This window comes from Poecilia latipinna, unplaced genomic scaffold, assembly GCF_001443285.1.
Source record: "Poecilia latipinna isolate Pla-1442-1.1 unplaced genomic scaffold, P_latipinna-1.0 Scaffold445, whole genome shotgun sequence".
NCBI lineage: Eukaryota > Metazoa > Chordata > Actinopteri > Cyprinodontiformes > Poeciliidae > Poecilia > Poecilia latipinna.
This window is the reverse complement of record NW_015113061.1, coordinates 252,902-264,305: the sequence shown is the minus strand read 5'-3', so window position 1 is coordinate 264,305 and position 11,404 is coordinate 252,902. Positions and strand designations below refer to the sequence as shown.

At 38.3% G+C, this 11,404-nt stretch overlaps 1 protein-coding gene across 2 annotated transcripts in view; it reads right to left on the bottom strand.

Moving 5' to 3' along the window:
• The window catches only part of LOC106951188 (uncharacterized), a 20,956-nt gene extending 9,925 nt beyond the window's left edge, over positions 1-11,031 (bottom strand). The window contains exons 1-14 of one of the 2 annotated variants that reach the window (XM_015038568.1): positions 10,871-11,031; positions 10,536-10,589; positions 9,851-9,944; positions 9,681-9,744; positions 9,169-9,576; positions 7,438-9,049; positions 7,081-7,344; positions 5,204-5,632; positions 4,724-5,122; positions 3,959-4,396; positions 3,406-3,840; positions 3,005-3,289; positions 2,253-2,681; positions 547-999 (exon numbers count right to left, since the gene is read on the bottom strand). In XM_015038568.1, coding sequence (XP_014894054.1) covers positions 547-999; positions 2,253-2,681; positions 3,005-3,289; positions 3,406-3,840; positions 3,959-4,396; positions 4,724-5,122; positions 5,204-5,632; positions 7,081-7,344; positions 7,438-9,049; positions 9,169-9,559 — 5,135 coding nt within the window. In that variant the 5' untranslated portion in view covers positions 9,560-9,576; positions 9,681-9,744; positions 9,851-9,944; positions 10,536-10,589; positions 10,871-11,031. The remainder of the gene's footprint in view (positions 1-546; positions 1,000-2,252; positions 2,682-3,004; positions 3,290-3,405; positions 3,841-3,958; positions 4,397-4,723; positions 5,123-5,203; positions 5,633-7,080; positions 7,345-7,437; positions 9,050-9,168; positions 9,577-9,680; positions 9,745-9,850; positions 9,945-10,535; positions 10,590-10,870) is intronic. The other variant, XM_015038569.1, reaches the window with a different exon arrangement.
• Between the last annotated feature and the right edge of the window lie 373 nt (positions 11,032-11,404).

Below are 11,404 nucleotides of genomic sequence, written 5' to 3'. Positions count from 1 at the left end.
AGAGATTTATGGTCCAGATTTCAGGAGCTGACTGGAAAACTGACTGTAATGATGGAAGGAGACTCAGACCTGATTGAGTCTCACACTCCTTCACATAGGAAAACAGATCCAACATAAAGTCAAGACGATCTTTGATGGCATCACCATCATTACCCGTTTTTTCATTTTGAAAACTAAATGTTTCAAATTTGCAGACAGATGCCAACATGTCCAATATTTTCTCTCCTGTCTGCTGTTCCCTCTCTGCTGCTGCACAGAACAGATTAACCAAGAACACAGTTTGATCATCAGGATCACAGCTGTGACCCTCACCATCATCCAAACTGGAACAACAAGGAGGAAACATTTAGCGAAGATTTGATCTGAGCTGCATTAAAACAACCACACTACTGATAGAATCCATCTTTTACACATCTGTCCTCAATGTGAGGAAATTAAAAGCTAAAAAACTGTTTGATCAGAGCAGATGAACATTGTTTTTAGGCATATACAGGATAACAGTACAAATACGACTCATTAAAACAGAGTGAAATAAAATGAATGTACCTGAGGTGTGAGATAAAAGGCAGACACTGCAGGAAACTCCTCACTTCACTCTCTTCATGTGAGCAGTCTGTCAGCTTCACTGGTTTCTTCTCTGGTTGGAGTTTCATCACTTCCACGAAGTCAGAGGTCTTTCTGTTTGAGAGGTTTATAAACCAGACTTCGGGAGCTGACTGGAAAACTGACTGTAATGATGGAAGGAGACTCAGTCCTGCTTTAAACTCTCTGTCCTTCATCTGGGAGTACAGATCCAACAGGAAGTCACTTCTATCTTTGTCGTCAGCATGTATGTCATCAAAAGGGAATGTTTTATATCTGCAGACTGATGCAAAACATTCGAGCATCTTCTCTCCTGTCTGCTGTTCTCTCTCTGCTGCTGCACAGAACAGATTCACTAAGAACCTGGATTGTTTATCAGGATCATAACTGGAATCATCCCAGTCATCCAAATTGAAGCTAAAAAAATAAAGAAACATTTATGATTTTATCAACTTATGAGGAAAAAAACTCCACACTCTATTGATGGACTCCATCTTGTCTGTGATGGGGTGCGAATGCTAGCTGCGTTTTCAGTACTTTGACGCAGACTTTTATCTAGAGGTGGTTGCTTCAAGTTGAAGAGAGTGATGTTGAAGAAAGACATAGAAGCTGTTGTAGCGAACCCATGTTGGAATAATTTAAATAGAGTTACAATTTGTCTGTGAATTATGTTTAAAAACAGAAAAAAATTGACACATAAAACGTCTTTATACTGTGCAGCCACCTGGTGAACAACAATAATAATTACCATGTATAAATAGAAATAGGTAGACGGCCCCATAATCCTCTACAACGCAACTTCAAATTTCATTTATACACAACTAAAAGAATTGCAATTGGAACATAGTTAATGAAAGTAATAATAAAACAGCAATCTATATACAGTAATAACACCATAGCAAAACAAATATTGGAAATTAAAACTTGTGTCAATGTTTATCTTATGTAATTATTAATAATCCTGACTTAATAATTTGTTATTAATTACCTTATTAAAAAAATTAGAATGTCTTTAGTTAAATAGGGCCACCATCCATAAACTGGAACCATAATTCAGAACCACTGGCAGAAAAAAACTTTTCACACAAACCACAATAATCACTGACAGTCTTATTTCAAATTACGTCAGGGAATTTATTAACAAAAAAGCCCAACTTTGCAGCTGAATTATTGAAATAACTTCTTTCTCCAACTACAAACAAGCAATCTAGCTACTGATGAAAACTCTGGCCTGTATCTTGACTTGAGGATCCCACATACTGCAAACTTCGCACTCACGGTTGAGATTTCACAGTCGAGTGTTCAGATTGATTACATTCCTCATGACAAATGCCTTAATTTTCACAATCTAAATGGGTACTTGCAAGTTTTATGAGCTAGATGGGTGTGAAGTCCCATTTCTTCTCCACCAAGGCACTGTGGCCTTTATATTATATATTATATTGGCCTCAAAGTAAATAGTGTTGACCCCCAGAAAAATAAAATATTCCTTTAAAAAAAGATAAATCGTCATAACTCTTTAAAATAATAACTAGACTACAGCCAGTACTGGGTGTGTTCATCTAACAGGTGTATCAATAATGGGCTTGTCATTAAAAGCTATTAGATGCTTTAAAAAATTAGAGATTGAAAAGTTCAAGTTAAAACAACATGAAGTAAAATGACTGTACCTGAGCTGTGAGATAAAAGGCAGACACTGCAGAAAACTCCTCACTTCACTCTCTTCATGTGAGCAGTCTGTCAGCTTCACTCGTTTCTTCACTGCTTGGAGTTTCATCACTTCCATAAAGTCAGAGGTCTTTCTCTCTGAGAGCTTTATGGTCCAGAGTTCAGGAGCCGACTGGAAAACTGACTGTAATGATGGAAGGAGACTCAGACCTGTTTTAGTCTCTCTGTCCTTCACCTGCATGTACAGATCCAGCAGGAAATCAACCGGATATTTATCACCAGCTTTAAAAGGGAATGTTTTATATCTGCAGAGTGGTGCCAACATGTCAACCATCTTCTCTCCTGTCTGCTGTTCTCTCTCTGCTGCTTCACAGAACAGATTCACTAAGAATCTTTTTTGTTCATGAAGATCTGAGCTCCCAGATGCAATCCTGTAACAAGAAGGAAACGATTAGTGATGATTTGATCTGAGCTGCATTGTTGTCCGTTTGTCTTATTTCAAGTGTATTAAGACAGATGCAATACAAACTAGACCAAAATACTTGGTAAGATATTTTGTTTTTACAGTGAATTAATATTAACTCCATATTTCTCTGTTGTGATTATGCTTCTGTGAGATGCTTCATTTATCTTTTTGACATATTGGGTTGTTTAGTTTATCTCTGGTCTTTCCAAAAAGCTTTGTCTTCTTCTGTTGTATTGGAAGTTGCTAAATCTTGCTGACATGGATAATTTGATCCAGCAGTTGACTTACCTGGGTCCGTGTATTCTGCTTGACTTGAGCTTCAGCACTTTGAAGAGTATGATGTTGGCTCTCTGCAATGGGAGGACACTCAAGCCTGTTTTAAGCTCATAAGAGAACAACTCCAGCAGAAATTCAGACCATTTCTGTTTAAGAGGTGCTTCTTTATAAATGTATATTGATGCCAACATATCCAGCGTCTTCATTTCCTTTTGTTTATCTTTTTCCGCTGCTGCGCAGAACAAACTCCGGAGAAACCGGATTTCTTCAGAAGCTTCCGATACCCAAGGCTCAAAGCTAAACAATTCACAAAAAATGCTTGTTTTTAATGGTTAAACTAATTATATTAAAATGAAGAATTACTGAAAATAAGCCAGATTATATAAAGACGTTTGAAAACTAAATGATTGTACCTGAGCTGTGAGAAAAAAGGCAGACACTCTAGGAAAGTCTTCACTTCTCTCTCTTCATGTGAGCAGCCTTTCAAAACCACTTGTTTCTTCTCTGATTGGATTATCAGTTCCCTCAGCATTAAGGTATTTCTCTCTGAGAGGTCAGTTATCCAGACATTAGCAACAGACTGGAAAACAGACTTTAACAAAGGAAACAGACTCAAGCCTGTTTTCGTCTCACAGTCCATCACCTGACTGTACAAACTCAACAGGAAGGCCTTCTGGGCTTGCTCGTTCATATCTGTGTCGCTCACAGGTATTATTTTAAACGTGCAGACTGATGCTAACAGGTCCAGCATCTTCTCTCCTGTCTGCTGTTCTCTCTCTGCTGCTGCACAGTACAGAGTCACCAAGAAGCTGGTTTGCTCATGAAGTTTTGAGCTCTCAGGAACAAATCTAGAGCAAGAGGAAGAAAAAAATTTACAACCAACTTTAATATTTAACCGTCATAACATATAGTCTTATTATTAAAAACTATCCTGTTCAGATAGAAATTGAAATACAGTTGATGTACCTGAACTTGGATATATAAGGCAAACACATTAGGAGGTTCCTCACTTCACGCTCTTCATATGACCAGCCCGTCACCTTCACTTGTTTCTTCTCTGTTTGGACTTTCAACACTTCCAGGAGGATGGAGGTCTTTATCTTTGAAAGGTCTAAAGTCCAGATTTCAGGAGCTGACTGGAAAACTGACTCTATTGATGGAAGGAGACTTAGGCCTGTTTCAGTCTCACAGTCCTTCATCTGGGAGTACAGATCCAGCAGGAAGTTACGCCTACATGTTTCATCAATGAATCTGCGATTGAATGGAAAATGCTTGTATCTGCAGACTGATCCTAACAGCTCCAGTATTTTCTCTCCTGTCTGCTTTTCTCTCTCGGCTGCAGCACAGAAAAGCCTGGTTAAGAATCTGGTTTGCTCAGCAGAGCTTGACCAAAGAGGAACCACACTGCAACAACAAAAAGAATAAAAATATTTATACACACATCCATCTCTGGGAGACATAACTCCACACAACTGTATCTCAAAAGCAGTAATTAATCATAAATAAAATATGTAATCTTAAATTTATTTTACCATTTAGCCAATCAATCCCTATTGCCTTTTTTAATTTTAGCACATTTGCTTCACTTTGAGGTAGAACATTTAGTAGAAAAAGCAAAAATAAATAAATATTATAGTGACTTTTTTGCCCATAACTCATTGGTAATATTGAAACTGTCTTAAAGTGTGATATTATATAATATATAAGATCAGTAATATAGGACTCATTTACCTGAGTTGTGAGATATAAGGCAGACACTGTAGGAAACTCCTTACTTCAGCCTCTTCATGTGACCAGCCAGTCAGATTAACTTGTTTCTTCCCTGACTGAAGTTTTAGAACATCCAGTAGCATGGAGGCCTTCGTCTTTGAGAGGCAAACAAACCATATTGCAGGATCTGCTGACTGGAGGACTGACAGGAATGATGTCAGGCCTGTTTCAGTCTTAGAGGAGTACAGGTCCAGCAGGAAATCACACCATTTCCACTGGAGTGGAGTTCCTTTATATGTGCAAACTGATAACAGATCCAGCATATTTACTCCTGTCTGCTCTTTCATTTCTGCTGCAGCACGGATCAACATTTCCAAGAACCAGATGCTCTCTGATGACTCAGATAGTCCAGTCACAAAACTGATAAAAGACAAAACAAAAGTTAAGAAAAAAAACTGCAAACCAAAAGAGAAAGTGTTAAAGATTCAAATGGGAAAGTACCTGAGCTTTGAGAGATGAGGCAGACACTGAAGCAAGTTTCTCATTTCACTCTCGTCATGTGACCATCCTGTCAGCTGCACTTTCTTTTTCTCTGATTGAAGTTTGAGCATTTCCAGGAGGGTGGAGGCCTTTCTCTCTGAGAGGTCTATGAGCCAGTCTGCAGGAGTTGACTGGAAAACTGGCCGTAGAGTTGGAAAGTCAGTGGAAAGCCCTTTGCTACTTGCATGTTGATGTAAATCAACAAGAGTATTCACCAAGTCCGTTTTAATCTGACAAATTGTCACGAGCTCAGGCATTACAGTATGAAACTTTTGTTTGCTATGCAGTGCTGTTGTGAAGCATAAATCCAGGAACATGTTCTTCTGATCCTTTTCCATTGTGTTGTTGCATTCTTCCTGGTTCATTGAACCTGCAGATCTGTAGGTCATCCTGAAGGTTCATAAAGTAAACATCTTGATTTAGTTTAGAGCAGTCCTTTATCTGCAGTCCTGCACATACAGAACTGCAGATATGAATTATCTCATGCTATAATCTGGTAAAGAGCATTAAATGGTGACATTTATGTATGAGCTGCAAAAACAATGTACATTGTGAGAACTACATGGGACTTTTGGTTTGACAAGCCATCATAGTCCTTCAAAAAGCTATTGGTCGTCCGGTAAACCCTAGGTATTCAAAGGGGGTTAGGGACCACAACCATCCATACACAGATTTAAAACAAAGCTATACAAAGTGCAGAGTTACACAGAAACACTCGAACAGGTCTACACAGCATATCTCCACAAAACATATGGGCGGTCCAAGCAATCAATGCAAAGAAAAAATAATGGCGCTCCTACATTGTATGCTTTGAAAATGTCAGCCAATAAGGATTCATGTTGGATCGTGGTTAGGGATTTTAGCTTTCCAACTTACATTTCATTTAGGGTCAGATACCCCTGAAAGGGTGACTATAATTCAGCCTATATAGTCATGAGCCAAGCATGTTTGGCGTGTACAGTGTTCTCTGAAAATGACCCCTAAGACAGGGATCATATAAATGTCGATACAGGTGAACCTGCTCTGCAGGAGCACCTTCCAAATTTGTTCAGTTTGAGAGAAAGATGGTGCTCACAACAAAAAGTTGGAGGTGCACTACCGGGCACTGTGGCAGTCCACAACACCAACGCACAGCGGGCTATGGCGCCCAGTTCAATGCATCATCTATAAACCTTGCTTAACCCATCTTTGTTATCATGGTTACTGGTAGATAAAAACCTATTTAAAATACAGGTAAGATGCAAGTAAATTCTGGTGGCCAGTTAGGCTTATTACATACAGAAAACCTTGAGCTTGTCAGATGTACTAGACGAGTGGCATCACAGTGAAGGGTTTGCTTATCCTACAGTGATAATGAAGCTTGTCTGAAGCGTTCTGAAAATGGTTTGTATTTTTTGTTTTTTACATGCCAGATGAATTAAGAAACAATGCCCATCAAACCTCCACAATAAGACTTTTTCACATTCAATTCAATTTTGACTTTTTTTACACAAACTCCCAGGACAACAAAGTATTGTTAAACTAGGCCTGCTTCTGTCAAAAACAGCTAAAACAAATACAATTTAATGGGGAAAGCAATCTCTATGTGCTGCTATTAATATGGGACAGGAAGTAAACAAATGTAGACATATATCCAGGTCTCGATTGTGTTGTAGCGACACCACAGCAGCTGTCTTATTTCCAGTATCTAACTAAATCTGCCTGAACTGAGACATACATGCTTTGAACTGGAATTATGGCTCACATGTTAAACCACCATTCATCAAAACTTTGAAATATAAAATCAACATATACAAAACATTTCTAAATATGTTTTAGAAAAAAGCAAATGAACTGACCTGAGAGAGCTGATGCACGGCAAAGTCTCTAAAAGAGAGTCGCGCAAAATCGGGCAGAGTGGATCTTTTCTGTCCCCGTAGAGGCAAACATTCACCTTTGTTGCAATCGTCTGCAAAACTTTCACAGCTCTGTCAAACAGCTTGTTTTTACCCACAACTGGGAGGTATAACAGGTTCCTACTGAGACCCAGTAAGGTTTGGTAATCCATCTGTTCTTCACTGAGAAGAAAAACCTTCCACAGCTGCTGTTTGAGGGTATCGTACCTATCATTTAAAGGCAAATACATGATGAGGTTTATTTAAAGTCATTAGTCATAAAGTATGCTAGTAAGTATTACAAAATGTATCCATTCATACCATTCAACATTTTGAAAGCATCCAAACAGATGTCTCATTCCTTGTGCAGTGACTGTCACATCCTGAAGGTTCAGACTTATTTTTCTGTCCTTTGATTGAGTGACCACATAGGCCACAGCACAACAGGAATACAAGTCCAGATTCGCTCTGCTGAGGTCAAGATGATAGTCCAGTTTGTCCAAAAAGGAAATGCAGACTTCAGAGCTCTGCGACTCAAACAAACACTGGTATACGAATAGTGTGTCCACATGAAGCTCACTGATATTAGCGACAGCCTGATGGAAAAATATGTCAATCATCTCTTTGAAAAACCATCCAGATGTTTCCTGGAGCTCTTCAGTTGGAATCAGACAGCTCATCAAACGTGGACTCTTCTCATTCAACAAACGGCACATGAACGGGATCAGATGCTTCATGTGTTTCTTCTCCTCGGTGAGGCACTGCTGGAAAACCTCCCTGATCTTATCAGGATTCTTCAGAAGCCACAGAGCTGCAAAAAAGTCTTGCATCAAGTAATGGAGAAAAGCATAGACAGTTATGGTTTCAGTAGGAGCAACTTTGACATCAAGTGTTTTCAGGAAGGAAAGGACACAGCCATCTTCACAGGAAAAATCTTCCAGGTTCACAGTTTTTCTTTCAGTTGCATTAAAAGCAGCTTCAGCCAAAGACAGGATTCCATTTCTCTTCGTTTTGATGAACTGATTGAGATTCCTGATCCTGGTTTTGTTGCTGTTCATCTGGAGACCAAACCGAACAATATTGATGTATATTTCAGTCATAGTTCTGGGTTGCAGAGATTCTTTTGATGGAAAGCTGGCAGCCACCATCAGTGCGTACATTGGAATATGACAAAGAGTCAACAGCTCCATATTTCTAAGAACCTTTCTGTGATTTTCACCCAGAGTTGAAAACAAATAAGTTTTTATTGTTTCCTCACTGAAGCCTTTCACCTCCACTCTGAGCCAGTCTTCAGGACAGAGGTCCTTCCCATCTTCTGGTCTGCAGGTAATGATGATTTTAGCATCAGGTAAGAGATCTTTGTCTACAAGATTCTTCACAATTGATGAAGAGAAATCTGTGACTCCATCTAAAATGATAGTAACATTATCAGAGTTGCACTTTATGTCCTGTAAGACTTCATCTTTGCCCTTATCTGGTTCACTGCATGCAATGAAAAGAAGATCCTCCAAATTCATGTTAGGTGGGATGTTGGTTAATTCCCTCATATCAAAGTGAAACATGTAATCCAGCTCCTTGTTGTCTCTTTCTGACCACAGTCTCAATATTTCATGACTCAGAGCCGTCTTTCCAATACCAGGTTTCCCAAACAGGAGGATGTTTTTATCTGTTTTCAGCAGGTCACTGGGGGAGATTTCAGGTTTGCGCTTTGGACTGCAAGTCCTTAACTTTTTAGGACGGCACATCTCTCTTTTAAATCTCTTTATTTTTGTTGGAAAATTCTTCCCTTGAATATCTAATGTAAGTGAAGCGTACAGCAGTTCAGGTTTCTTGTTTTCAGCAAAAAGATTTTCACTTCTCTTCCAAAAGTCCTTTGATACTTTTTCTGCTTTTGATTTCAATTTTGCTTGGTATCTGTAGCATGGCCTTGATTCTGAGATTAAAAAATAAAAAGAAGAAACATTCATATTGTAGATGGTAGCATTTATATCACAAATGACACCAAGGAATCGATACAAAGATCAAATATGAAAAGCGTGAAATAATAATTACCCTGTGTGTAGTTGTGATCAATTTCTGGATCTTCTGTGAAGGAAAAGCAGCTGATCCAGTGGTGCAGGTCAAACTTTGTAGCCTCAGTTGAAGCTTCATGACTGTTCTTAAAGAGAGGATCTGGTCTCTCTAAGGTTCTCCTCCTCGTCTGGTCAATAATCCTTAGAAACCCGTAGCAGGCTGCTTCACCTTTTCTAGTGACTGAGTCCAGTATTGCTCTGGTTCTATCATAGTCATCTTTCTCTGCCTTTATCGTGTTGACCTCTTCATCAGTGAAAACTTCTTGCTGATGCAAGTTTTCAAGAATCACTGACAGATTCCTCAGTTCTCCAACTAGGTGAACTCTGGCATTGGCGATATAATCTTTCGCAGACTGTTTTGAACAAGCCATGATACTTGACCTCTCTTCTGCAAATAAACCAGATGTAGAACGTAGAAACATTTATGTATGTTGGGTATGTAATTTAGAACTTACCCAACGTAATTTGTACATTAGGAAATGTAAAACTTACCTTTAAGGTCTACATTAAGGGTAAGCTGCCCATAAGGTCTCAAATGATGATGAACCTTCCAACACTGAGAAAACAAGAAAATAAACAACTAAATGCAAAGCATCCAGTAAGATCAGCATTTACTAGTAGAATTTATTTTTGCATGTTTTTTAACAAATCTTAAACAGCACCTGTTCTGACCGTCAACACATGATATTCGTTGGTGAAAACAGGCCTGGACTACACGGTGTAATAAAGGAGTGATTTTTCTCATTTTCTCTGGACCTAGAGACAAACGGATTTGAATCTCAATGAAACATTGTGGAGGTTCTTGCATATATGCTACATTATAAACCACAATAGAAAAAGAATAAGTTAATGTTCTCATTGAGCACAGGACTGTTGGGTGTTACAGTGAGGCAGAGAAGCAACGTCAGAGGTGTGGCCATTTTTTTTACTGTGTCTAAGGGTAGAAAAATATCCATGATTTCTGTAAGTTAATATCGACTTTAACTGCTAATATAATAGCAAATATCACATTTCACCGAATTTGTATCTCTAGTTTAAACAGATTAAAGTATTAAAGTTGTCTGACAGACGAGGTATAACTGTAAACACAAACCACTGCTAATAATATGAATTTTTGATACCTGTTTAACCCTTTCAATAAGCTGGTACATCCTGTACAGGTTACCAATACATCATGGGGCAACAGAGACACAGAAACACACCTAAGGACAACTGTGGTCAACATGCAACATGAAGCCAGAGTTCCCAAAGAGTAAACATACATGGGGGAAAAAAATATGCAAACTCCACAGCAAGAAATTAATAAATAAACCCTTTTGGAGGAAGGCAACAGTCCTTTCTACTTACCCTGAATATTTTCTTTCTGCCATGAACGAAACTCATCAGGTGTCTATATGGTACCTTTAACAAAAATGAAGTTATTATAAAGTTAGTCTACTGTTAGACTGAAATTGCATCTATGAAGTTTATTGTCGTCTAACTAAACAAACTTAACTTTCACTTTGACACACTAATGTTTTCATTAGATCAACCAAACTATTCGCATAAACCCGTGAAGTTATTCAAATTGTAACATTTGCTGAAGCTACTTGGATAGCAACATCACAGTATAGCTAGGTAAGCTAACATCAAGCAAACTTTAAACTCCTGAAAACACTCCATGTTTAAAGATTTCTGTTTACCTTTCACAGAAGATGAAACGACTCCCGTTAACATCACAATAAACACCGTTCCTACCTTTACACGGAAGTTCTGCAGTTATCATTAAAGTTAGTTAATAACATGAGAATCTGGTGTTTTGAAAATGACGTAGAAAGTCGACCGGAAGTAGAAAAACCTCACCTGAACCTCCTTCAAGACGCACAGAAATTAATTAGTCTTTTCAGGAAAGCGTTTCTATTGGGCTTAAACAACACAAACATTAAAGATATTTATCCAAGTAAAAAAAAAAACACCATCTTCCATTGTGTCCTATCAGACCGAAAATACTCGTCTATTTTCAATAAAATGTGAAAACAAGAACATCTAAATAGTTTCCGGCTCGGCTTTAACTAAACTATTCAGTAAAAACGGGAAATTATAACCTGTGGATACGGTTTAGTCTTACCAATGTGACCTCTTTATTTTCTCTTTGCGTGTTTCGTTCTGACAACATTGTGTTGAACTTTTACTTTCACTTTGAAGGAGACAAAACTCTTAAAATCCACTAGATGACA